The 24887-nt window shown below is 39.7% G+C and overlaps 2 protein-coding genes across 6 annotated transcripts in view; both read left to right on the top strand.

Moving 5' to 3' along the window:
- AHCTF1 (AT-hook containing transcription factor 1) overlaps positions 1–748 on the top strand; it is a 78347-nt gene extending 77599 nt beyond the window's left edge. For all 5 annotated transcript variants that reach the window (XM_042925897.1, XM_042925901.1, XM_042925899.1 and 2 more), the window contains one exon: positions 284–748. In XM_042925897.1, the coding sequence (XP_042781831.1) occupies positions 284–473 (190 nt within the window). In that variant the 3' untranslated portion in view covers positions 474–748. The remainder of the gene's footprint in view (positions 1–283) is intronic.
- A 93-nt stretch (positions 749–841) lies between these two features.
- LOC122212184 (kinesin-like protein KIF28P) overlaps positions 842–24887 on the top strand; it is a 73679-nt gene continuing 49633 nt past the window's right edge. The window contains exons 1-4 of the mRNA XM_042925902.1: positions 842–1819; positions 4576–4770; positions 18365–18568; positions 23095–23130. Of these exons, the coding sequence (XP_042781836.1) occupies positions 1736–1819; positions 4576–4770; positions 18365–18568; positions 23095–23130 (519 nt within the window). The 5' untranslated portion in view covers positions 842–1735. The remainder of the gene's footprint in view (positions 1820–4575; positions 4771–18364; positions 18569–23094; positions 23131–24887) is intronic.

Here is a 24887-nt window from a genome sequence, read left to right on the forward strand (position 1 = left end):
TATTATGGAAGTATGCACAGAATTGCGAACTGTGCGGTTTGAGGGTTGCCGTTTCTCTCCCGTTCACGGGCCTGCCGGGCTCTCAGCCCATCCAGCTCACGTGGGCCTTTATTCTGCCTCCAGTTACCTTCATGACATAAAGCTCCTTCGCTTCTCTTATAAAATCAGAGCACCAGGAAAGGGTACCCGCTCCTTGAGGCTCTTTTCCAAATACAGTGGGAAAGTGGATTCTGTTTTATATTACAGTGTGTTTATTCTTACTTGAATTGTTTTTGGTTTTCAGAAACAAAGAAGACGACCCCTGGTCCCCTCCTCCAGTGAAGATCAGGCTGATTTCTCCTTTGGGAAGCCCGGTTGACGATGTAAAGAACAAGCCTAGAAAAGCTACTGCGGTACCGACGAGAGGTCTGGGAAGGAGCAAGAAGAAACTGTCTTCCTTTCCAAAGCAAGTTTTACGGAGAAAAATGCTGTAATTTTTTTTTCAAGTTTTTAATGTACACCAATTTGTAGAGTCATCAGAATTGTGTGGATTATTAAAAATCATCTAATTTGGAAGAAAATGATTTGTATAAATTACTGTAAATTTTTGTAGACAGAAGCTCTTCAATAAGCAAAGTAACTCCATAAGGAGTGTGATTCTTTTAGTCCAGGCAGTTTTTTCTATTTTATATTAAGACTTCATACATTTATACAGTATGTAAATATGGCTTATTATTGGAATGTTAAATAAAGTGTATACTTCACAGTAGTTTGTGTCTGTTAGATTTTTGAGAGGGGATTTCTGTTTTAATCATGACATTCTAATGCTAGTAGGCACTGGCCCCATTTCTTTCTCTGCAGTTAATGGTGTTAGGCCAGTCTTAAAACGAGGATGACTGAATAACTGTTGATTCTTTTTCAAAGTTGCTATTTTATAATTTATGCACTTTGCTTCTATGATTGAGATTTCTAATCAAAAAATGTATTTTTTTTTTTTTTTTGCTTGTTATTACTATGTTGAAATCAAATTATGGGCATGTAATTTTGCCGCGTTTTGTAGTCTAACACATTTTGTATATTCTACCTCAAATGAGTGATTTTCCAAGTAATGCATTGGTTAAATATAACGTTGGCATTCCTTGTTCAGCAAGCGTAAAGGCTTTTTGTCCTTACGGTCTCTTCATTATTCAGAGACTAATCATCCAGGTTAGATTGACCGGTTCACTGCTCACTAGCAACTTCTTGGAAAGGTTTGAGAAGGGGGAATGTGAAACAAGTCCGTTTCGTGACTGTTCGGCACACCTTGTATGTGTGCCTGCTGTCGACGGAATGACGAGTCTGAACAAATTTTTATAATACTCTTGCTGTGAAGGAGCTTGCTATCAAATTACAGAAATCCCTTAACATTCAGGTTTTAAAACTGACACATTTTCATAGGACCTCAGGCACAGACTATCGAGGATGGGCCAAGAGTGTGAGTAGAAGTGGGGAAGGGAAAAGGGAAAAGAACAGGACTCTGTCCTCCGCAGTATGACTGTGTGCAATGAAGCGGAGATACTTGATGTGGGCTGTAAAACTCATCAATAAGTAAGTGTTGCAAAATAATTTATAACAGGTCATTGATAGTGTGTAACGAATGGACCATGAATAATTGATTGTCTAGAAACAAACTGCTTTTGTTGGCTAAGCTTTTAATGTTTTAGTGTGAAGCATAAGCAGCGCACTTTCTACCTTATTTTTCTACCAAATAAATAACATGAGTGACGGGAAAATGGTGAAGATGCCTATGCCACGTGTGGACAGTGTGACAGTCGCGGTGCGCGTGCGGCCTTTCAGTCAGGTCAGTGATGAATGTTACATCGCCTTGTTGAAATTTTGACTGACTCATTTTATTAACTTTTTAACGATAGTGATCAAATGTGTAAGCTGCTTGTCATTTATGGAATATTTAAATGAACTTGTTAAATGAGTAATTTAAAGATCTGAACATAATTTAGTAAACACGTAATTTCATTCCTTTGCACAAGTAGCTCAATAAAAAAATTGATGAGAGAAACGTACGTACTGTCAAGTTAATAATTTTTTAAACCAGTGCGGTTTGGTCAATGTAGACGTGTTGTTTTTAGTAAATGTACTTCTCCCCTCCTCAGTAATAGCAGATCATAAGCAAATAAGTTGCCGGTTCGGGATGAATTCTGTAGATTTTAAGTGCATTTACGCATACACGTATTTATGTAACTTACTACCGCTGGTCATTCAACTGTGTTGCTACAACACTAAGATACAGATTATACTTGTTCGGGGACCCTGCATGCTGATTATCAGTGCAGTAGTTAGGTTTTAAGAGAATTCTGAACAGTTGGCCCATTCAGCACACTTTTGGCTGCTCTGGATCAAACACCACTAAAGCGTGCAGTCCTGTGTGAGTAAATGGTAGTAGTTTGTATCGCCATGGTAAGGCAAGCAATGTGTGCCCCCAGAGACAGATTGGGTCTAGTGAAAACTCCTGGAGATAGAAGCATTCAGGATGACCCAAAGAACAAGATTTGGACAAGGGTATGCTAGAGGGAGCAAACACGCAAAGGGCGTACCGGACGGTAATAACTGGTCCGCAGCGGCAGACGACGAACGTGACAGACCTTACAGGAGGTCTTGTTTTCCTGCTTGGACCTTGTACAACCCGATGCTTTTCCTCTCTTGTCCCATCAGTGTTCAGTATTGTCCTGCACGTTTTCAGTTTGTGTCCATTGTTTCCCGTCTCTTAGCATTCATCTGTGTCACAGAAAATATTTTAGCAGCCAGGCAGATATGTAATTAGACGGCTTTAGGGAGAGAGAGAGCAGTGACCGAGGCAGTGTGATACTGGCATGATGACAGACCTGCAGGTTAATGTGTAGAAACAAATCTTCCCAGGCCTTCACGGCCAACTGATTTTCAACAAGGCTGCCAAGCGGTCCTGGAAAAACTTGGTAGCTACATGCAAAAAATGAACTTGGGGGTGCCTGGGTGGCTCAGTCGGTTGAGCATCCGACTTCAGCTTAGGTCATGATCTTGCGGTTTGTGAGTTCAAGCCCCGCGTCAGGCTCTGTGCTGACAGCTCCGAGCCTAGAGCCTGCTTAGGATTCGGTCTCCCTATCTCTCTGCTCCTTCCCTGTTCACGCTCTGTCTCTCTCAAAAATAAACATTTAAGAAAAAAAAAAAAAAAAAGAACTTGGACCCTTACCTCACACCATGTACGAAAATTAACACAAAATGGACCAAAGACCCAAATATAAGAGCTAGAAGTACAAAAAAACACATAGTAAATATTCGTGACTTTGGATTCTCCGATTCCTTTAAAAGGAACCGTTTCTGAGATCAGTGACATATTTTTCATGACTCCAGGTGGGTTCATCCCAGCTGTCTTACTTCCCAGCACCCCCTGCACCCCCACCACCTCTGCAAACTAGAAGGCCTATAATTTAACCATTATCAAAACAGACCTCCTCCTGATCGCCTTTCATCACACCCTCTTCTGTTCTGAGTGTGCCATTAGGGCCCACTTCTGTAAGAGAGGAAATCAAGCCACCTTTGAGAAGAGAGGAGTTGCTATCCCCCTAGGCAGCGTGTCTAACGCTGGGCTCTGGGTCTGGAGGTGGGAACAAGCAGCTTCCGTTTTGGAAGCCCCAGCACGTGAGGAATGTGGGACAGCAGTCTGAGATCCTCAGCTGATCCCCCCCGGGCATGGGATCACCACCTCGGGCCGAGGCAAGGACAGCCAGCACCCTTGTATTCTCAGCATGACATAACAAAGTGGAGCCTCCCTGCATGCGTGGGCACTGGGTGCAAGAAGGCATCCCACTTCTCACCAAGACCCTCCTCGCATTTAGCCTCCGCAACAGGCAGATGGGGGCAGGACGTGAAATGCTGATATCCTGCTCCTGCCGGGAAGAAAGCCCTGCGACTGGAATCTGGGGGGAGAAGGGAGCCTTGTGGCCGGGGCTCCAGCAGTCTGGAGCGGAGTCTCCACCTGGCTCAGCGGGCAGGGGGAAGAAGGCATGGTCTCGCTTCACACACCAGACTCCACCTTAACAATTTTGATACAATTCCTTTGAAAAGATGTTTTGTCACTGGCTGTTTGCCCTTAGGACCATTACCAGAGTCTTGAAATGGTTGTTTTTCCATTTTCATTTTTTCTTTAATGATTTTCACCAGTCTCACTGGGGCGTGAAACAGGGAAGAAGCTCTCTCTTGCTATCGTTATCGCCATTAGTATAGTTGGGTGTTAGGCTACTCTCAGAAAATTAACATGACTAGAGATAAGACTCAAAAATTCTGAGTGAAAGAGTCACTATTTGTCATAACGGCTGCTAAGAATAACACTAAAAACAACCCCTTTCTCAAAATTAGGATTGTGAACTTATTTAAATACACAAGTTCAAATGGCACTTATAACAAAACACTTCACCAATGTTAAAACACACACACAGAGAACAAAATGAATCGATGGTAAGTTCCTGCCTTAATTTTTTACAAGGTGTGTATAAAGACTTGCAAAACAGCTTGGAAGACAAAGAAATACTACAATGATTGACCGAATTTGTAATTTGACTGTAGAGAGAGAAGAATTCTGGGAGCAAATGTGTGATTTCCATGCATTCCAGAACCACCACAACCATACAAGACCCTAAGAATCCAGAACATAGGAAGACGTTTACTTTTGACCTGGCCTATTGGTCTCACGATGGATTTCAAAAGGATAAAGATGGTGTGTTTATTTCAACTGATCCTAGCAGTAAATTTGCAAGCCAGGTAAATTGCTTTAAAACACAACTTCAAAGGAAGTTTGTTTGTTTTTAAATAAAATGTTAATAGGACAGTACAATTTTGTAATACAAGCATGGTACGATATATACTTCCATTTGAGAGTTGATTTTAAATTAATTCCTTTTTCATGCTAAACATAGGGTCCAAAAGTGCAGCTATTGTCTAAATAATTTTTAGGCACTCAAATCAATGGATTTCCCGACATATTGGCATATTTTGAAAAAGAAGCATCAGTTATATTTTGCCTGAGATAAAATAAGCAAAATATGTGATGCACTCAGCATTTAAGAACACTTGTTTTATCAAGTATTTATCATGTGCTTTGCATTATTCCATAATAAAGTTGCCCACAACTTGGTATGGGGAGACTTATGGTGCATTAAAAAATGTTACATGTTCTGTGATAGGAATATGGGTTATGATGGGGTACAATGGAGAGGTGGTCATTTCAATCTGGACAAAGCTCATTAAGTTTCTTGGATCTGGGTGTGTATAGTTTCATTCAAATTTGGAACACTTTCAACTATCATTTTTTCAAATCTTTTTTGCCCCCCTGCCGCCCACCTTATTCCTTCTGTGATTCTGATCGCCCTTGCCCCACAGGTCACTGAGACTCTGTTTATTTCCCCCAAAACTTTTCTCTCCATTCTTTTTTTTTTTTTTTTTTTTTTAACGTTTATTTATTTTTGAGACAGAGAGAGACAGAGCATGAACGGGGGAGGGTCACAGAGAGAGGGAGACACAGAATCTGAAACAGGCTCCAGGCTCTGAGCTGTCGGCACAGAGCCTGACATGGGGCTCGAACTCATGGACCGCGAGATCGTGACCTGAGCCGAAGTCGGACGCTTAACCAACCAAGCCACCCAGGCGCCCCTCCATTCTTGTCTGCCTAGTTGTCTTTCAAAGACAGCTGAAAGCTTGCAGATTTATTAAACCGCTCCTAAAAATAGCCTCTATCAAGTAGCTCTGACTTCACAAACTCACTGAAAGGGCCTCATGGCCCCTCAAATGCACTTTGAGAACCACCATCCTAGATAAATCAGTAAAAATCAATTAAAAAATCAAACGGAATTACAACTAATCAGTCAGTTGTGGGGAAATGGGATCATGAAGCTTTCAAAACAGGGCAGGAAAAGTGGGGAAAAGTTAAAAGGAGATGGGATAAGTAGAATACAAATAGCAAGACGGTAGACTTAATGCCAGCCATATTAGTTATTACACCAAATGTAAATAAACATGCCAACTAAAAGTCAGATGATCAGATTTGATAGGAAAAACGAGATCCAACTACATCTGTCTGTCGAAACCCAACTTAAAAATAGATACTACCATGTAAACACTATGAAAAGAACACTACAGAGAAAACTACTCTATCACATAAAGTAGACTTCGAACAAGAAACATTCTATAATGATAATTCATTAAGAAGACATTCCATTATGGGGTGCCTGGGTGGCTCAGTTGGTTAAGCGTCCCACTATTGATTTTAGGCTCAGGTCATCATCTCACAGTCCATGAATTTGAACCCCACATCGGGTTCTGTGCTGACAGCATGGAGCCTACTTGGGATTCTCTGTCTCTCTCTCCACCCTTCCCTGCTCACATGCTCTCCCTCAAAAACAAACATTAAAAAAAAGTTTTTAAAATAATTCATAGATCAAGGAATAAACCACAAATTAGTAAATACTTCGAATAAAAATTTAAGGGGTGCCTGGGTGGCTCAGTCAGTTGAGTGTCCGACTTTGGCTCAGGTCTGGTCTTACCATTTGTGAGTTCAAGCCCCTCAATGGGGCTCTGTGCTGACAGCTCAGAACCCGGAGCTCACTTTGGATTCTGTGTCCCCCTCTCTCTGCCCCTCCCCACTCGCACTCTGTGTCTCTCTTTCTCAAAAATAAATAAACATTTTAAGAACTGAATAAAAATTTAAAAATTTATCAAAGTTAGTGGAACACAGCTACCACAGGGCTTAGAAAAATTTTATAGCATTAAGTTATTAGAGAAGCACAATCTTGAGTCTTCCACCTAAGAATTTACAAAAAGAAGAGCAAATTAAACACAAAGCAAGCAGAGGAAGAAATAAGGATAAAAACAGTAATTAATGCAAAACATTAAAATAATAGGAAAAGTCTATGAACTTTGTCAAAGCTAATTCTTTCAAAAGATGAATAAGGGGCGCCTGGGTGGCTCAGTCGGTTAAGTGTTCGACTTCGGCTCGGGTCATGATCTCACGGTTCGTGAGTTCAAGCCCCGCGTCAGGCTCTGTGCTGATGGCTCAAAGCCTGGAGCCTGTTTCAGATTCTGTGTCTTCCTCTCTCTCTGACCCTCCCCCATTCATGCTCTGTCTCTCTGTCTCAAAAATAAATAAACGTTAAAAAATTTTTTTTAAAAAGATGAATAAAATTGAACCTCTACCCCAATTGGTTAAGAAAAAAACATAACAGTACCAAGATGAGAAATGAAAGAGAGTCATCACAACAAATTTTACAGACATTTAAAAAAATGGGACTACTGTGAAAAACTTATTGCTAATACATTCAACAAGTTAAATGAAATGATACAAGCCACCAAAGGTCACACAAAAACAGATAATTCAAATAACCCTCAAGAAACTGAATTTATAGTTAAAACCTTCTAACAAAGAAAATTCTAGGCCAAGATGCCTTTCCTGTGAATTCTACCAAAGGAAGAAATAATGAGAAATCTTTAAAAAAAAATCTTAGAGCTGACAGAAGATGGAACATTCATTTTTTTGAAGACAATATTACACCAAAAACAGCCAAAGATTACAAAAACACTGCAATGTCTATCATGAAGACAGACACAAAAATTCACAAAATTTCAGTGAATAGAATCCAACAAAAGATTTAAAAAACTATATATATATATATATATATAAAATATATATAAATATATATATAAATATATATATAAAATAAATATAAATATAAATATAAATATAAATATATATATATATATATATATATATATATATATATATATATATATATATATATATATGGTGCAAAAGTACAAAGGGTGTATCTATATATAAAATCAATCAAGTGGGACTTTTCCTGGTAATTTAAGACTGGCTTAACATTTGAATAGCAAGGTAATTCATCATAAGAACACAATACGGGGCGGGGGGGGGGGGGGATATATGGTCAGATGCAGAAAAAGCATTTGACAAAATTCAACACCCAATCAGAATTAAAACTCTCAGTAAACTTAAAATAGGAGAGAACTTCCTGGAAATCAAACGTCCCTGAAGAGAGGGTAAAGATGGCGGAGGATTAGGGTGACCCTAAACTTGCTTCCTCCCCCGATCAGCTAGATAAATATCAAATCGTTCTAAACACCCAAGAAATCGATCAGAAGTCTTAGAGAACAAGGTTGCACATCTACAAACAGAAAAAAAGTACAAACAAAAAAAGTGCAAACAAAAAAGGTACAAACAAAAAGTACAAAAGTCTACAAACAAAAAAAAACGTAGGAACTGTGGAGAGTTGATTTGTGGGAGAAAAGAGCCGGTGGGTGCTGCAGGGGTAAGGATCCCTGATGACAGAGAGCTGAGTTAAGAGTGAAGAAAAAAAAAAAAAAAAAAAAAAGAATGAATGAAAACAGGCACAGGGAATTCCATAAGAAAACTCCCCCAAAGCCATTGGTGGGGAAAAAGGAGAGGGTTTCTATACCACCAGTTTTCTATAAACAGTGGAACACAGAGTCTGAAGTTTCAGAGGTCAGTGCTTGGCAGTACTCCAGAGAGGTAGCAGGGCAGAGACAGGGGAGTGGGCAGCATCATCTGATGATCCCCTGGGTCACCCAGGGAGAAGCAGTTCCACTGCTTGGTGTGCATTTGGTAGAGGCCATAGGGCCTCTCCATAGGCAAGACCAGGTGGGCACAATCAAGCTGCCCCATTCACCAGTATACAAAGACTCCAGCTAAGGGCAGCAAACCTGGCACCTTACCATAAACTCTGAGCCACTGCCACTGTGCGGTCACGCGACTATTTCCTGGGACAAGGTGGTACGCACCATGGTATGGCAAGACCCACCCCTAGAGGATTAGCATGGGCCCAAGTAGAGGCGGCGGGGGGGGGGGGTCTCTGAAGTGTGGGGTTTTGAAATATAGCCATGCCTGAGATAAAACTCTGGAGGGAGGCACCATCTGGTAGGTGGACAGCTAGGACACAGAGAAGGGGAAGGCAGGGAGTTGATGGAAGTGGGAGACACAGGTGGGGTGATGGATCGTGCATGTCTACAAGGGTGTGAACTTCCCAGTCTGGAGACTAGATACCAGAGTGAAGCCACTTTCACTCCTAGCTCACTCACACAGATCCACCCCAGTGAGCTAAACAGCGCCACCAAATGGAGAATGGAGCCATTTCACCTAGCCCTACCCCCTGCGCCCTCCAAACACATCTCCACTAGGGCAAGTTGACCTGAGAATCAGAACAGCAGCCCCCCAACCAACCGCACAGAAGACCAGCACAAACCCCTTCCACACCCTAAGTCTACTGACTGTAGACTACTGCAAATCTTCAACTCTAGAGGAAACAGGATCTAGCTTCCTTTGGGATTTTTTTTGTTTTTGCTTCTGGTTTTGTTTTTTCTTGGATACAGAAAGCAAATTTTTCCAAAAAAATTTTTTTTATCTTTGTTTTATTTTTTCTATCAAGTTTCTCTTACCATGCAGCCCAAAACACACCTACGACCTATCTTCCTTTATTATTTTTAAAAATTTTTTTAATTTAAATTTTATTTTATTATTTTTTTCTTTTTCTTTTTTCCCTCCAAAATGAAAGCCAGCAATTTAATTAATACAGATATAAGTAAGATGTCTGAACTAGAATTTAGAACAACAATTATAAGGATTCTAGCTGGGCTTGAGAAAAAGCGTAGAAGACATTACAGAATCCTTTAGAGATAAAAGACCTAAAATCTTGTCAGGCTGAAATTAAAAATGCTATAACCAAGATGCAAACCCGAATGGATACCATAACAGCGAGGATGGATGAAGCAGAGGAACAAATTAGTGATACAGAAGATAAAATTATGGAAAATAATGAAGCTAAAAAGAAGCGGGAAACAAAGGTAATGGATCACAATGGGAACTCAGTGACTTATTAAAACAGAATAACATTTGAATCATAGGAGTCCAAGAAGATGAAGAGAGAGAAAAAGGGGCAGAAGGTTTATGTGAGTAAATCATAGCTGAAAACTTCCCTAACCTGAGGAAGGACAACGACATCAAAATCCACAAAGCACAGATAACTCCCATTAAATTCAACAAAAGCCAGCCAACACCAAGGCATATCATAGTCAATTTTACAAAATACACAGACAAGGAAAGAATCCTGAGAGCATCAAGGGGGAAAAAAGTCCTTAACCTACAAAGGAAGACAGATCAGGTTCGCAGCAGATCTGTCCACAGAAACTTGGCAGGCCAGAAGGGAATGGCAGGATATATTCAATGTGCTGAAAGGGAAAAATATGAAGCCAAGAATACATTATCCAGCAAGGCTGTCATTCAGAATAAAAGGAGAGATAAACAGTCTCTCAGCCAAATAAAAACTAATGGAGTTCATAACCACTAAACCAGCCCTGCAAGAAATATTAAGGGGGACTCTCTGATTGGGGGGGGGGGGCAGGTAAAGGCCAAAAACAACAAAGACTAGAAATAAATAGAGAACATCACTAGAAACACCAGCTTTATAGGTAACACAATGGCACTAAACTCATATCTTTCAATAATCACCCTGTATGTAAATGGACAAAATGCTCCAGTCAAAAGACATAGGGTGTCAAGACCCATCTATGTGCTGCCTACAGGAGACTCATTTTAGACCCAAAGACATTAGCAAACTGAAAGTGAGGGGATGGAGAACCATCTATCATGCTAATGATGCCAAAAGAAAGCCAAACTAGATTTTTTTTAAAAAAGACAGTAACAAGAAATAAAGAAAGGCCCTATCTCACAATAAAGGGGTCTATCCAACGAGAAGATCTTACAATTGTAAATATTTACACCCCCAACGGGGGCATATTTGTGCCCCCAAATATATAAATCAATTACTAACAAACATAAAGAAACTCATTGATAATAATACAATAATAGTAGGGGACTTTAACATCCCACTTACAACAATGGGCAGATCATCTGAGCAGAAAATCAACAAGGAAACAATGGCTTTGAATGACACACTGTACCAGATGGACTTAACAGATATATTCAGAACATTCCAACCTAAAGCAGCAGAATATACATTCTTTTCGAGTGTACACAGAACATTCTCCAGAACAGATCACATACTGGGTCACAAACCAACCTTCAACAAGGACAAAAAGACTGAGATCATACCATGCATATTTTCAGACCAAAACACTATAAAACTTGAAGTCAACCACAAGAAAAAACACTTGGAAAGAACACAAATACATGAAGGTTAAAGAACATCCTACTAAATTGGGGTGTCAATTTTGGTGTCAAAAATTAATGATAAAGAATCTAAACAACAGCAAGAGAAAAGCAAATGGTTATATACAAGGGAAACCCCCATAAGCCTATCAGCTGATTTTTCAGCAGAAACTTGGCAGGACAGAAGTGAGTGGCAGAAAGGAAAGTGCAGAAAGAAAAAAAAAACCTACAACCAAGAATACTCTACCTGGGAAGATTATCATTTAGAACTGAAGAAGAGATAGTTTTCCAGGCAAAAATTAAAAATTAAAAAAGTTCATCAGCACTTAACCAGCCTTATAAGAAATGTTAAGAAGACTTCTTTAAGTGGAAAAGAAAAGGCCATATATAGAAGAAAATTATGAAAGGAAAATTTTCACTGGTAAAAGCAAATGTATAATAAAGGTAGTAGATCAATTACTTGTAAGGCCCGTATAAAAGTTAAAAAACAAAAGTGGCTGGGGCGTCGGTTGAGCGACTGACTTTGGCTCAGGTCTTGATCTCATGGTTTGTGAGTTCGGGCCCCGCATTGGGCTCTGTGCTGACAGCTCAGAGCCTGGAGCCTGCTTCTGATTCTGTGTCTCCCTCTCTCTCTGCCCCTCCCCCACCTGCGCTTGATTTTTGGCTCAGGTCATGATCTCATAGTTTGTGAGTTCAAGCCCTGTGTCAGGCTCCACAGTGACTGTGGAAACTGCTTGGGATTCTGTCTCTCCCTCTCCCTCTGTTCCTCCCCCACTTGTGTACTCATTCTCTCTCTCAAAATAAATAAATAAGCATTAAAAAAATAATTACTTTAAATGTAAATGGACTAAATGTTCCAATCAAAAGACATAGGATGACTGGGTGAAAAAACAAGACCCATGTATATATTGCCTACAAGAGACTCCACTTTAGGCCCAAGGACACAAAGAGACTGAAAACAAAAAGATGGAAAAAATATGCCATGCAAATGGAAGTGGGAAAAAAAAGTCAAAGTAACAATATTTATATCAGACAAAATAGACTTTAAAACAAATACTCTAAGAAGAGACAAAGAAAGTCATTCTATAATGATAAAACAAACAATCCAACAAGAGGCTATAACAGTTGTAAATCTGTCTGCACCCAACATAGGCGCACCTAAATATATAAAGACAATATTAACAGACATAAAGGAAGAAATTGACAGGAATACAATAATAGGAGGGGACTTTAACACCCCACTTATGTCAGTGGATAGGTCATCCAGACAGAAATCAACAAGGAAACAGTGGCTTTGAGTGACACATGGGATCAGATGAATCTCACAGATGCATACAGAACATCCCATCCAAGAACAGCAGAATACAAATTCTTTTTGGGTGTACATGGAACCTTCCCCAGGGTAGAGTGCATGTTAGGCCACAAAACAAACATCAATAAACTTAAGGAGTTTGAAATCACATCAAGCATCTTTTCTCACCACAAGGGTACGAAACTAGAAATCAATTACAAGAATAAAACTGGAGAAAACACCAACATGTGGACACTAAACAACCAATGGGTCAAAACAAAGGACAGCAAAGAGGCACTTAAAAAATACATGGTAAGAAATCAAAATGGAAACACAATGGTTCAAAATCTTTGGGATGCAGCAAAAGCAGTTCTAAGAGGAATTTAGGGGCACCTGGGTGGCTCAGTCAGTTGAGCATCTGACTTCAGCTTAGGTCATGATCTCATGGTTTGTGGGCTCGAGTCCCGCATCGGGCTCTGTGCTTACATCTAGGAGTCTGGAGCCTGTTTCAGATTCTGTGTCTCCCTCTATGCCCCTCCCCCATGTGTGTGTGTGTGTGTGTGTGTGCACGCGCGCTCTCTCAAATAAATAAACATTAAAAAAAAAAACTTAGGGGCACCTGGGTGGCACAGTGGGTTGAGCGTCTGACTTTGGTTCAGGTCATGGTCTCGTGCTAATGGGTTCAAGCCCCACATCAGGCTCTGTGCTGATAGCTGAGTGCTTGGATCCTGCTCTGGATTCTGTATCTCTTTTCTCTCTCTGCCCCTCCCCTGCTCATGCTCTGTCTCTCTCTCAAAAAATAAAACATTTAAAAATTTTTTTAAAAAAGAGGGAAGTTTATTATTGTAATAGTGATAGAGGCCTGCCTCAAGAGACAAGAAAAATCTTCAACAACCTAACCTTACTCCTAAAGGAATTATAAATAGAAAAAACAAAAGCCAAATTTAGTAGAAGGGAGAAAACAAAGATCAGAGCCAAAATAAATGAAATAGATCCTTATAAAATAGAAAATATCTATGAAACTAAGAGCTGCTTCTTTGAAAAGATAAAAAAATTGATAGATCTTTAGCCAGACTCAACAAGAAAAAAAAGAGAGAGAATTCAAATGCATAAAATCAGAAATGAAAGAGAAGTTACAACAAACATTATGGAATTACAAAGGATTATAAGAGACTAGTAGAAGAATTATAGGTTAACAAATCGGATGACCTATAAGAAACGAATAAATCTCAAGAAACATACAACCAACCAGGACTGAACCAAGAAAGAAATAAAAAATCTACACAGACTGATCACTAGTAACAAAATTGAATTAGTAATCAAAGAATTCCCAACGAACAAAAGTGCACAACCTAATGGCTTTCTAGGTAAACTCTACCAAATATTTAAAGAAGAGTTAATATCCATCCTCCTCAAATGAAACATACACAAAGATCAATGGCACAGAATAGACAGCCCAGAAATAAACCTATGCTTATATGGTCAGTTAATCTACAACAAAGGAGGCAAGACTATATAATGGGGAAAACAGTCTTTTCCATAAATGGTGCTAGGAAACTGGACAGCTGCTTGCAAAAGAATGAAACTGAACCACTTTCTTATACCATACAGAAAAATTAAGTTGAAATGGGTTAAAGACCTAAAAATGATAATAAGCTATAAAAATTCCCAAAAGGAAACATAGGCAGTAAACTCTTAGACAATGGTCTTAGCAATATTTTTATGGATCTGTCCCCTCAGACAAGGAAAACCAAAGCACAAACAATTGGAACTACATCAAACTAAAAAGCTTTTGCACAGCAAAGGAAACCGTCGACAAAATCGAAAGGCAACCTACTGAATGGGAAAAGATATTTGCAAATGATATATCTAATAAGCGGTTAATATCCAAAGTACATAAATAATTTATACAGCTCAACACCAAAATGAAACCAAAACCAACAAAATCTCAAATTACCTGATTTTTAAAATGGAGAGAGAACTTGAATAGACGTGTTCCAAAGAAGACATACAGATGGCCAACACACGCATGAAAAGGTGTTCAACGTCACTAATCATCAGAAAAATGCAAGTCAAAATGAGACCTCACTTCACAGCAGTCAGAATGGTTAATGTCAAAAAAAGACAAGAAACAACAAGTGTTGGTAGGGGAGTGGATAAAAAAGGAACCCTCATGCACTGTTTGTGGGAATGTAACCTGCTACAGCCACTATGGAAAACAATACACAGGCCCCTCAAAATGAAAAACAGAAATCCCACTTCTGGGTATTTACTCAAAGAAAATGAAAACAATAATTAAAGGAGATATATACATCACTGTGTTTAATGCACCATTATTTACAGTAGCCAAGATATGGAAGCAACCCAAATGTCCATCGATAGATGAATGGATAAAGATGTGTATATGCTCAATATTACTGAATATTACTCAGCTATATAAAAAAAAAGAATGAAATCTTGCCATTCTCAACACCAGTTTGAGTTAGAGGATATTATGCTAAATGAAGTATCAGAGAAAGACAAATACCAAATGACTTCACTTGCATGTGGAATCAAACAAAACAAATGAACAAACAAAATACAAAGAGATTCATAAATACAGAGAACTATATGTGGTTGCCAGAAGGGAGGGGGTACAGGATGGGTGAAATATGTATAGGAAATTAAGAGGTACAAACTTCTAGTTACAAAATAAGTAAGTCACAGGGATGAAAAGTATAGCAAAAGAAATATAGTCAATAATATTGTAATCACTTTGCTTGGTGACAGATGTTAACTACACATGTCACGGTGAGCATTTCGTAACATACAGAATTGTAGAATCACTATGTTGTACACCTGAAACTAATATAATATTGTATATCAACTTCAATAAAGAATATGAATTTTTTTTGAAAAATGTTATTTTTTTGAAAAACTTTTATTTATTTTGAGACAGAGAATGAGAGCATGTGTGCACACATGGCAGGGGCAGAGAGAGAGAGAGAGAAAGAGAGGGAATCCCAAGCAAGCTCTACACTATCAGCACACAGCCTGATGCAGGGTTCAAACTCATGAACCATGAGATCATGATGTGAGCTGAAATCAAGAGTTGGATGCTTAACCAACTGAGCCACCCACGTGCCCCTAAAATGGCATATTTTAAATGGATGAATATAATGTGTGTCAATTCTGTTTTGAGTTTTTTCCAAAAACAATAAGATACCAAGTAATACATTTAACAAAGGAGGTAAAAGACCTGTACATAATACGTACCTGTACGTAAAATGATGACACTGATGAAAGAAATTGAAGAAGACACAAATAAATGAAAAGATATTCTGTGCTCATGGCTTGAAAGAATTAATATTGTTAAATTTCCACACTATCCATAGCAATCTACAGATTCAATGCAATCCTCATCAAAATTCCAGTGGCATTTTTCACAGAAATAGAATAAACAATCCTAAAATATGTGTGAAACCACAAAATCTCCAAATAGAGCAGCCTTGAGAAAGAAGGACAAAGCAGGAGGCATTACACTCCCTGATTCAAACTATATTACAGAGCTATGGCAATCAAAACAGTATGGCACTGGCATAAAACCACACATAGATCAGTGGAATGGAACAGAGAGCCCAGAAATAAACCCCTGTGTATATAGTCAATTAATCTATGACAAAGGAGCCAAACATAGACGACGGGGGAAAGGACAGTGTTTTCAATAAATGGTTTGGGGAAAACTGGACAGTCACATGCAAAAGAATGAAACTGGACCCCCACATCACACCATTCACAAAAATTAACTTGAAATGTATTAAAAACTTGAACATAAGGGCAAAACCCATAAAACTTCTCGAAGGCAACATAGGTGGTAAGCTTCTACATATCAGTCTTGGAAATGATGTCTTGGATTTAATAACAAAAACAAAAGTAAGTAAGTGGGACTATGTCAGACCAAAAAGGCTTCTGTACATAAGGAAATCATCAGCAAAATGAAAGGGCAACATACAAAATGGAAGAAAATATTTGCACATCATATATCTGGTTCATATCCAAAATAGATAAAGAACTTATACAAGTCAATAGCAAATAACAACAACAACAACAACAACAACAACAACAAACAACCCAATTAAAAAATGGGCAGAGGAAATGAATAGACAGTTTCTCCAAAGAAGATATGCAAATAGCCAACAGGTACAAGAAAAGATGCTTAATGTCACTCATCATCAGGAAATGCAAATCAAAACCATGGCGAGACATCTCCTCACACCAGGTAGAATGGCTATTATCAAGAAGACTAATTCTGGTAATCAGTTCACAATATGTACAAATATCATATGTTGTTCACCTGAACCTAATATAATGTTATATATCAATTACATCTCGATTTTTGAAAAGATAGTTTTAAAAGACTGGAATTGTGCTGTAAAGAATTCACTTGGGGATGAGGACCACCATCGAGCTTTTTTGACCACCTGTTACGAGATCGCAGAATTACTATTTCACACACCGTAGTGTAGGACAATGCTTCGTATATTTGATGATAGGATGGTGGGTAGGAAGAAATTAGAAATGTAATTCTAACTCCAAAACTAGTTACTTTACTAAGCCTAGTAGGTGCTCCTTAGGTTTAGCTAATCGCTCTTAAGGTATAGAGTAGGTACCCTTTGTAAGAACACATTTCTCTGGGAAAAGTATAATTACGATGATTTCAGAAACCACTGGCCAAATTCTACATCTTAGGCCTGAAGCTCCCCTAAACGTTGTAGTGTAATAATTTGTATTCCTTTCTTATGAGAAATGAACAGTATGAGAAAATTGGTTCCTGTCTATTGTCCACATATAAATCATACTATGTTGGTATGTGCATCTTTCCCAGACGTAAAAATTATATAAATTATACAAATGTACCTACTGCAATGGAGGGATCATGTAAAGCTTACTATTTTTTTGTTTGTTTGTTTGAGAGAGAGAGAGTGCACATCCATGTGGGCATTAGCAGGGTAGGGGCAGAGGAAGAGAGAGAATCCCAAACAGGCCCCACACTCAGCACGGAGCCGGACACGGAGTTTGATCCCATGACTTGGGATCATAACCCCAGCTGACAACAAGAGTCGGATGCTCAACCAGCTGAGCCTCCCAGGCACTCCAAGCTTACTTATTATTTTATTGATATTAGAGATCAGAGAAGAATGTGCTTTTTGAAACAGCCTCAAATAAGAGAATATTGCTGGCTGTGGTCATGGCCCAGATAACGAAGGAGCCAGACCACATCTTCTCTTTCAAGCAGTTGTGGGCACAGACATCTGTGTCTCCCACTTAAAAAAGGGAGTGTGTGCCCATATGTATGTATGGCACGTATGTATGTGTGTTGTAGAAATGCTCCAGAACCACTGGGTCTTGTGGCCACACATACACACACACACACACACACACACACACACACACACACACACACAAGAGCTCAGCAGCAGAGGAACAAAATCATGCAGGGATTTTGTGATGTTATTGTTATTGTTTGGAGTCAAGAACAAAGAGAAAGTAGGAGACACTTTGACTAGTCTCTGACACCTTGAAATTTTTGTCTGATTGCTGAATTTTAATGACCTAGCAAGGCTAGGTTTTGGCAAGGCTGTGAGAAGCACAGATTTGCTATTGACGGACACCAGCTAGTTGAAGATTCACGATCATCAGTGTTTTCCAAATGGCCAAATCTCATTTTTGGTTTCCAGCTTTATTTTATTGGTTCTAAGAGAGCATCAGAATTTTATTTCAAGTAGGTCATAGGGTACTAATTAAGCAATTCATCAAAACCAGAATATTTATGTTTTGAGAGTATTGTGAAAAGCCCGAGCTGAACACTGTGCCTGTGATCTTCTTTGCAGAAAGATGTTTTCCATGATCTTGGCAGGGGAATTCTGGACAGCGCTTGGCAAGGCTATAATGCCACCCTCCTAGCCTATGGCCAAACTGGCTCTGGAAAGAGCTATTCCATGGTTGGGCTTGGCGCAAACAAGGGTATCATTCCAAATGTATGTGAAGAGCTCTTTCAAGCAATTGAGGAGCGGGAGAGAAATCAGGAATACCAGGTGTGTACTCTCCTAAAATCCCTTCTTGGAGGGATTTCTTCTCTCATTTTGGAAATCCCTGGCCCCGAATTATCAGCATCTCTATTGGGGGATAATGTTAATTTTCCATAGCAAAATGTTTTCAGGATCACAAAATCAAGTTGCAGATAACGAGAATGTAGAATTTTTCTGGTCCTGAGGCAAACCCAAGGAAATATTTTTTTAAGGCATTTTGAATATCCTAAGAGCAGCTGTCTTAAAAGCTAACACTCCAAGGGATCGATCATTGTTGGGGTTGCTCAACAAGACCGTCACTGACTCTCCTACAGTCACCTTTACTCCCCTCTTCTGCTAAGACTGTGGCTGTGTCTTCATCTTCATTTATGTATTTTTATTTCTTTACAAAATTTTTTTTAACGTTTATTCATTTTTTGAGAGACAGAAAGAGACAGAGCATGAGCAGGGGAGGGGCAGAGAGAGGGGGAGACACAGAATCTGAAGCAGGCTCCAGGCTCCGAGCTGTCAGCACAGAGCCCGACGTGGGACTCAAACTCCTGAACCATGAGATCATGACCTGAGCTGAAGTCAGACGCCCAACCGACTGAGCCACCCACGTGCCCCTATGGATTTTTATTTCTAAATAAGGACTTTTATTTTCTTTCTCAGTTTCCCCAGCAGAGTTTCTTACTTGCCCCAACATAGAAGGCCCACACTAAATTTTAAATTCACTGAAGGTGGGCAACATCACCACAATGGACAGCAACCATTAACAAATGTCTTTAAAACATGAGGGTAAATTATCTACAAATACCTGTAAGCAGAGCTTGTGTTTGTTTCCTCTAAGTGACAGGTGAAATTTATGTCATGAAAATTCGACAATGCATCACCTTTTTTTAATCTCAATTTTCCTCCTGATTTAAAAAGCAATGTGCTCAAGGCAGAGAACAGAAACTGCTCACAATCTCATCACTTAAATACTGTCAACATTATAGTATATTAGTAATTTTGTAATTAATTTTTTTTCAAAGTAATACAAGCATAGTTTAAGAACCCAAATTACCTAAGGGAAAGGAAGGCCTATGTCCACATAAAAAACATATACATGAATGTTGCACAGCGACGTATTTGTGAAGGTCAAAAAGTGGAAACAAGCCAAGTGGCCATCAAGTGATGAATGGATGAATGGAAGGCGGTATGGCCAGACAACGGAATATACTCAGCAGTAAGAGGAACTGTAGCATCTGGCACCTGCTACAACATGGATGAAACTTGGGGCACCTGGGTGGTTCTGTTGGTTGAACGACTGACTCTTGATCAGTTCAGGTCATGATCCCAGGGTTGTGGGATTGAGCCCCTCATCAGGCTCTGCACAGGGCATGGAGCCTGCTTGGGATTCTCTCTCTCTCTCTCTCTCTCCCTCTCTCTGCCCTGCCCCACTCACATGTGCTCGCTCTCTAAAATAAAGTAAAACAAACAAAGCAATATTTAAAAATGGATGAACCTTGAAAACATTATGCTGAGTGAAAAAAAGCCACACAGGAAAGATACCATACCGTTTGATTCTCTTCACATAAAATGGCCAGAATAGGAAAAGTCTATATAGACAAAAAGTGGGTTGGTGGTTGCCTAGGGTTGGGGCGGAGCACAGAGGAACAGAGAAGGTCGAGTGGAGAGTGACTGCTAATGGGGTTCTTTTTGGAGGGGACAAAACATTCTTAACTTAGGTTGTGGGGGTAGTTACACAGCTCTGTGAATATACTCAAGACCATTGGGTTGTACACTTTTTTTTAAAAATGTTTATTTTTGAGAGAGAGAGGAAGAGAGAGAATCCCAAGCAGGCTCCATGCTCAGTGCAGAGCCCAATGTGGGGCTTGATCTCACGAACTGTGAGATCACGATCTCAGCCAAAACCAAGAGTTGGATGCTCAACTGACCGACTGAGCCACCCAGGCGCCCCAGATCATACATGTTAAATGGAAGGATGGTACAGAATTGCACTGACAGCCTTGTTGGAAGCCACCAGTGTCTTGCTGTCCTTCCTCCCCTCCTTGCCCATCGTGGCCCAAAGGTTACCATCTTCCATGCTTCGCCATTTGCCCTGGTATCCATCTGCATATTTTCAAACAATGCTGGTTTTTCTCCTCTTAGTAAAAATGTCTGAAATTGCTGTTGACCTTCTTGCCACAGTAAAAGAATTTATCCCCATCACACCCACACCATACACCACGATGCTTTCTTGCCCACATAACCCCTGCGTTATCGTAAAATTTGGTTAAATCAGTAGTGTTTAGCATTTTAGCTCTGCAACTATTAGTCACTGCTGAACCAAGGAATACATAAACACCTTTCTACACTGTTTTTCTTCAAGTATTTTTTAATTTTTTAATTTTAAAATTTGTGGGGCTTGTTTTTCTTTGAATTTTTAATTGCCTTGTAGGTGTGTATGTGTATGGTATTCTATAAATCCCTCTGCGGGTTTTTTCTCAATGCACTGTCACCTACCTATTAATCCTATTTCCAATACATTCAAGACTTATCAGCTCCATTAGTCAGGGGTGGAGGTCTCCTTCAGCAAGAGTCTTCCATTTTCCTGCTGTGATTTGGAGCAGTATTTCTCCAAGGCCACTGCAAAGTGTCATTTTAGAACTCTATTGCTACATCCTTCTCTGCTGCCTCCTCGGACTACTAAATGCAACATGTTTCTGTTTCTTAGTTTACACTCTCCTTTTGCTGCAATTTCCTCAGGATAGGTGGATCGGGTATACTTTGCATCTTTGCATCACCGAAAATACCTTTTCCTCCTCCCACATTGATCGAAGTGTATCCAGAACAGAATTCCAGATTTCTGAGAATAATTGGCAACATTATTCATTTTCTTTTGATTTCCAACTTTGCAGCTGAGAAGTCTGGTACCAGTCTGGTTCCCAATTCTTTCTATGTGAACTTTTTTTTTTTTATTTTTTTTTTTTTTAACTTTTAGCTTCTCTCTCAGCTTTTAGGATCTTATTTTCACCCCTGATGGTCTGGTGTGTCTTAGTGTAAGCATTTTTCATTCATCGTGCTGGACACTTGGGGGAACCTTTTCAATCTGGCAATCTTTGTCTTCAGTTCTGAGTAGCTTTTCTTATGTTATTTCTTTTATAATTGTTCTCCCTTCTAGAACTCCTCTTAATTGGATTTTGGACCTCTTGTGCTAATGTTCTAATTGTATAATGTTTTACTTCTTGCTTTCCACTTCTTGGTCTTTTTTCCCCCTTCATTCTAGAAGATTTCCTCAACTATATCTTATAACTCTTCCACTATACTGTCACTTTGGCTATCTTTCCTCAAGTTTAATGTACAAACATTCTTACTCTCTTTTTCCTTTGTAATAGCATCCTGTTTTTTCATGGATAGAATTCTTTCTCTGTCTGATGCTCGGAATTATAGGACTTTTTTAAAATATATTTTTTAATGTTTATTTATTTTTGAGAAAGAGGGAGACACAGTGTGAGCAGGGGAGGGGTAGAGAGAGAGGGAGACACAGAATCCAAAGCAGACTCCAGGTTCTGAGTTGTCAGCAGAGAGGCCAACATAGGACTCAAATTCACGAACCATGAGATCATGACCTGAGCCAAAGTTGGACACTTAACCGACTGAACCACCCAGGTGCCCCTATAGGACTTTTAAAAGTGTTCTCTTCTACTCCGTGCATTGTCTGCTTTCTTGGAGTTCCTTTTTTCTACAGTTTGTTTGCTCTCTCATATTGGAGGCTTTCCTGGTCTGCTAATCCTAGGCCATTTGTTTAAAACATGTGACACTCAAGTTAGTTGGAAGCTCTGGGGACAGGAGACATGACTGGCAAGACCCACGATGGGGTAATGAAATGCACAAGCCAGCCTTCCCCTTGGTAGAGGGGTGGTGGCAAATGTCAGTATCTTGGGGTCTTTTCTTTATGCTAGAGCCATTCATAGCCCTCCAGTCTCCCGCTTAAGGGGTGCTGGCTTGTCCAGCAATATTCCAAAAGCACAGTAGGGTAAAAACCACCCTTTTTCTGTACATATGTTCAGAGTGGGGGTGAGCAATAAAGAATAACCTTTTTCTAGCACACCTGGGTGGCTCAGTCGGTTAAGCATCTGACTTTGGCTCAGGTCATGGTCTCACAGTTCGTGGGTTCAAGCCCCACGTCAGGCTCTGTGCTGCTTCAGATTCTGTGTCTCCCTCTCTCTCTGCCCCTCCCCCACTTGTGCTCTCTCTCACAAAGAAAAACATTAAAATTTTTTTAAAATAATCTTTTTCTGTTTCCAATTGAGATTGAAAGACACACAAACACACACACACACACACACACACACACAGGTGTATATCTGTTTTTCATTTATATTAATAACTTCCTCCAGATCATTAAAATTATGCAAGAATCTCTTACGACATGTGAAATAGAGCACTGGTATATTTAATAATAGCCTTTCCCTTTGTGGGAAATTTTTGTTGTTCCTACATTACTTTTTTTTTTCCCCAAAGATGACTTTCCAAAGAATATTTACTTTATGTTCTTTTCTGTACAGGTTACATTCAGTATGCTGGAAATTTACAACGAGCAGGTAACAGCGATTCTATTCTCTGACACACAAATCTGGGTGACTCTGCAGCTTAATCAATATCAGCTTAATCAATACTAATAATATCAATATCAATCAATATCCCCCGCACTACAGATACAGTCAGAACTCTGTGGCCTGGCATTGGCTAGTCAGCTTTGACCCACCTCTCCGGCTCTACGTCTTGTCCCGTTATCTCCACACACCCTATGCTTCAGCCGCATAGACTTCTCCTTCCTTTTCAGAACACGTCATTCCGTCCTGCATCTCCTGTTCTCTCCCTGGAACGGCCCCCTGCTTTCTCCGCCCTTGAAGAAAGCACTGCCTTTGGAAGTACAGCTCCAGGCTCAGGGCTCCCACACATCCTGCAGCAGTTGACCTCAGTCAGCATGTGGGGTAGAGGAGGTGGCAGCAAATTTATTTTCAAAGGGCCAGTCTCTGCTGCAACTACTCACTTCTGCCCTCGTAGAGCAAACAGTATATGCATGAACAGGCACAGCTGTGTACCCATAAAATTTGATTCCTGGACACTGAAACTTAAATTTCACATAAATCTTGATGTGGGGCCGTGAGCCAACAGTCAAGAAAGAATTCTTGAGATATTTTTGGTGCAAAAATGTGCTTTTATTATAGCACGGGGACAGTACCCATGGGAAGAAGGGGCTGCATTGGGATCATGAGGAGTGACTGATGATATATTTTTTAGTTAGCGGGAGTTAGCGATAGCGGAGGTCTCTAAGGAATTTGTGCACGTTAGAAGCCCCCTGGGGGGGGCAACCTATTGTTCAGATAAGGCCGCTTTTAGTCTTTGATGAAATATCAACATTAAGGCGGCCGTGAATTCCTTGAGGAAGGTCATGCTCTGCACATCTCAGGGATTTATCAGTGGGCTGTGGGGTGTAAGGAAACTTAATTTTAGCTACATTTCTCTTGCATTTGTTCTTCTCATCAATTTTCACATACCACAAAATACCTTTTGATTTTTTTTTTCAATCATTTAAAAATGTGGAAAACGGTCTTATGTCAAGGATCATACAAAAACACGTGGTAGGCTAAATTTAGCCCCCAGGCCATGGTTCGCCTGTCCCTAAAGGAAGGGCATGGTCTCAGACCCCAGCTCTCTCATGGACTAGCCATGTGACTTTGGAAAATCACTTTAACTCAGAACTCAGTCTTCTCACTTATAAAGTAGAGAATTTCTAATAAGACAGTACCCATTGAGATGTACTGTGGTCTCACTGCCCTTTCCCCATGAATTGGTCATATTATACTGTGAACTTTAATTAAATATTTGTATCTCCCAAACAGACCATTTCTTTGTGAACACCCTTCTACAGGAAATACTGTCTCAATAGCCAATACACTTTTAGGCCTAAAAGGGGTGATCCTGAATATTTACAGATGGTCCCCTCTGGTAACTATCAGTTTATTCTCTGTAGTTAAGAGTCTGTTTCTTGGTTTATCTCTTTTTTTTTTCCCCTTGGCTCATTTGTTTTGTCTCTTAAGTTCCACATATGAGTGAAATCATAAGGTGTTTGTACTTCTCTGAATGACTTATTGCACTTAGCAGAATACACTCTAGCTCTATCCATGGTGTCATAAATGGCAAGGTTTCCATTCTTTTTTTATGGCTGAGTAATATTCCATTGTGTGTGTGTGTGTGTGTGTGTGTGTGTGTGTGTGTGTATACATCTTTTTTATCTTTTTATCGGTCAATGGACACTTAGGCTGCTTCCATAATTTGGCTATTGCAAATAATG

This window comes from Panthera leo, chromosome F3, assembly GCF_018350215.1.
Source record: "Panthera leo isolate Ple1 chromosome F3, P.leo_Ple1_pat1.1, whole genome shotgun sequence".
NCBI classification, from domain to species: Eukaryota; Metazoa; Chordata; class Mammalia; order Carnivora; family Felidae; genus Panthera; species Panthera leo.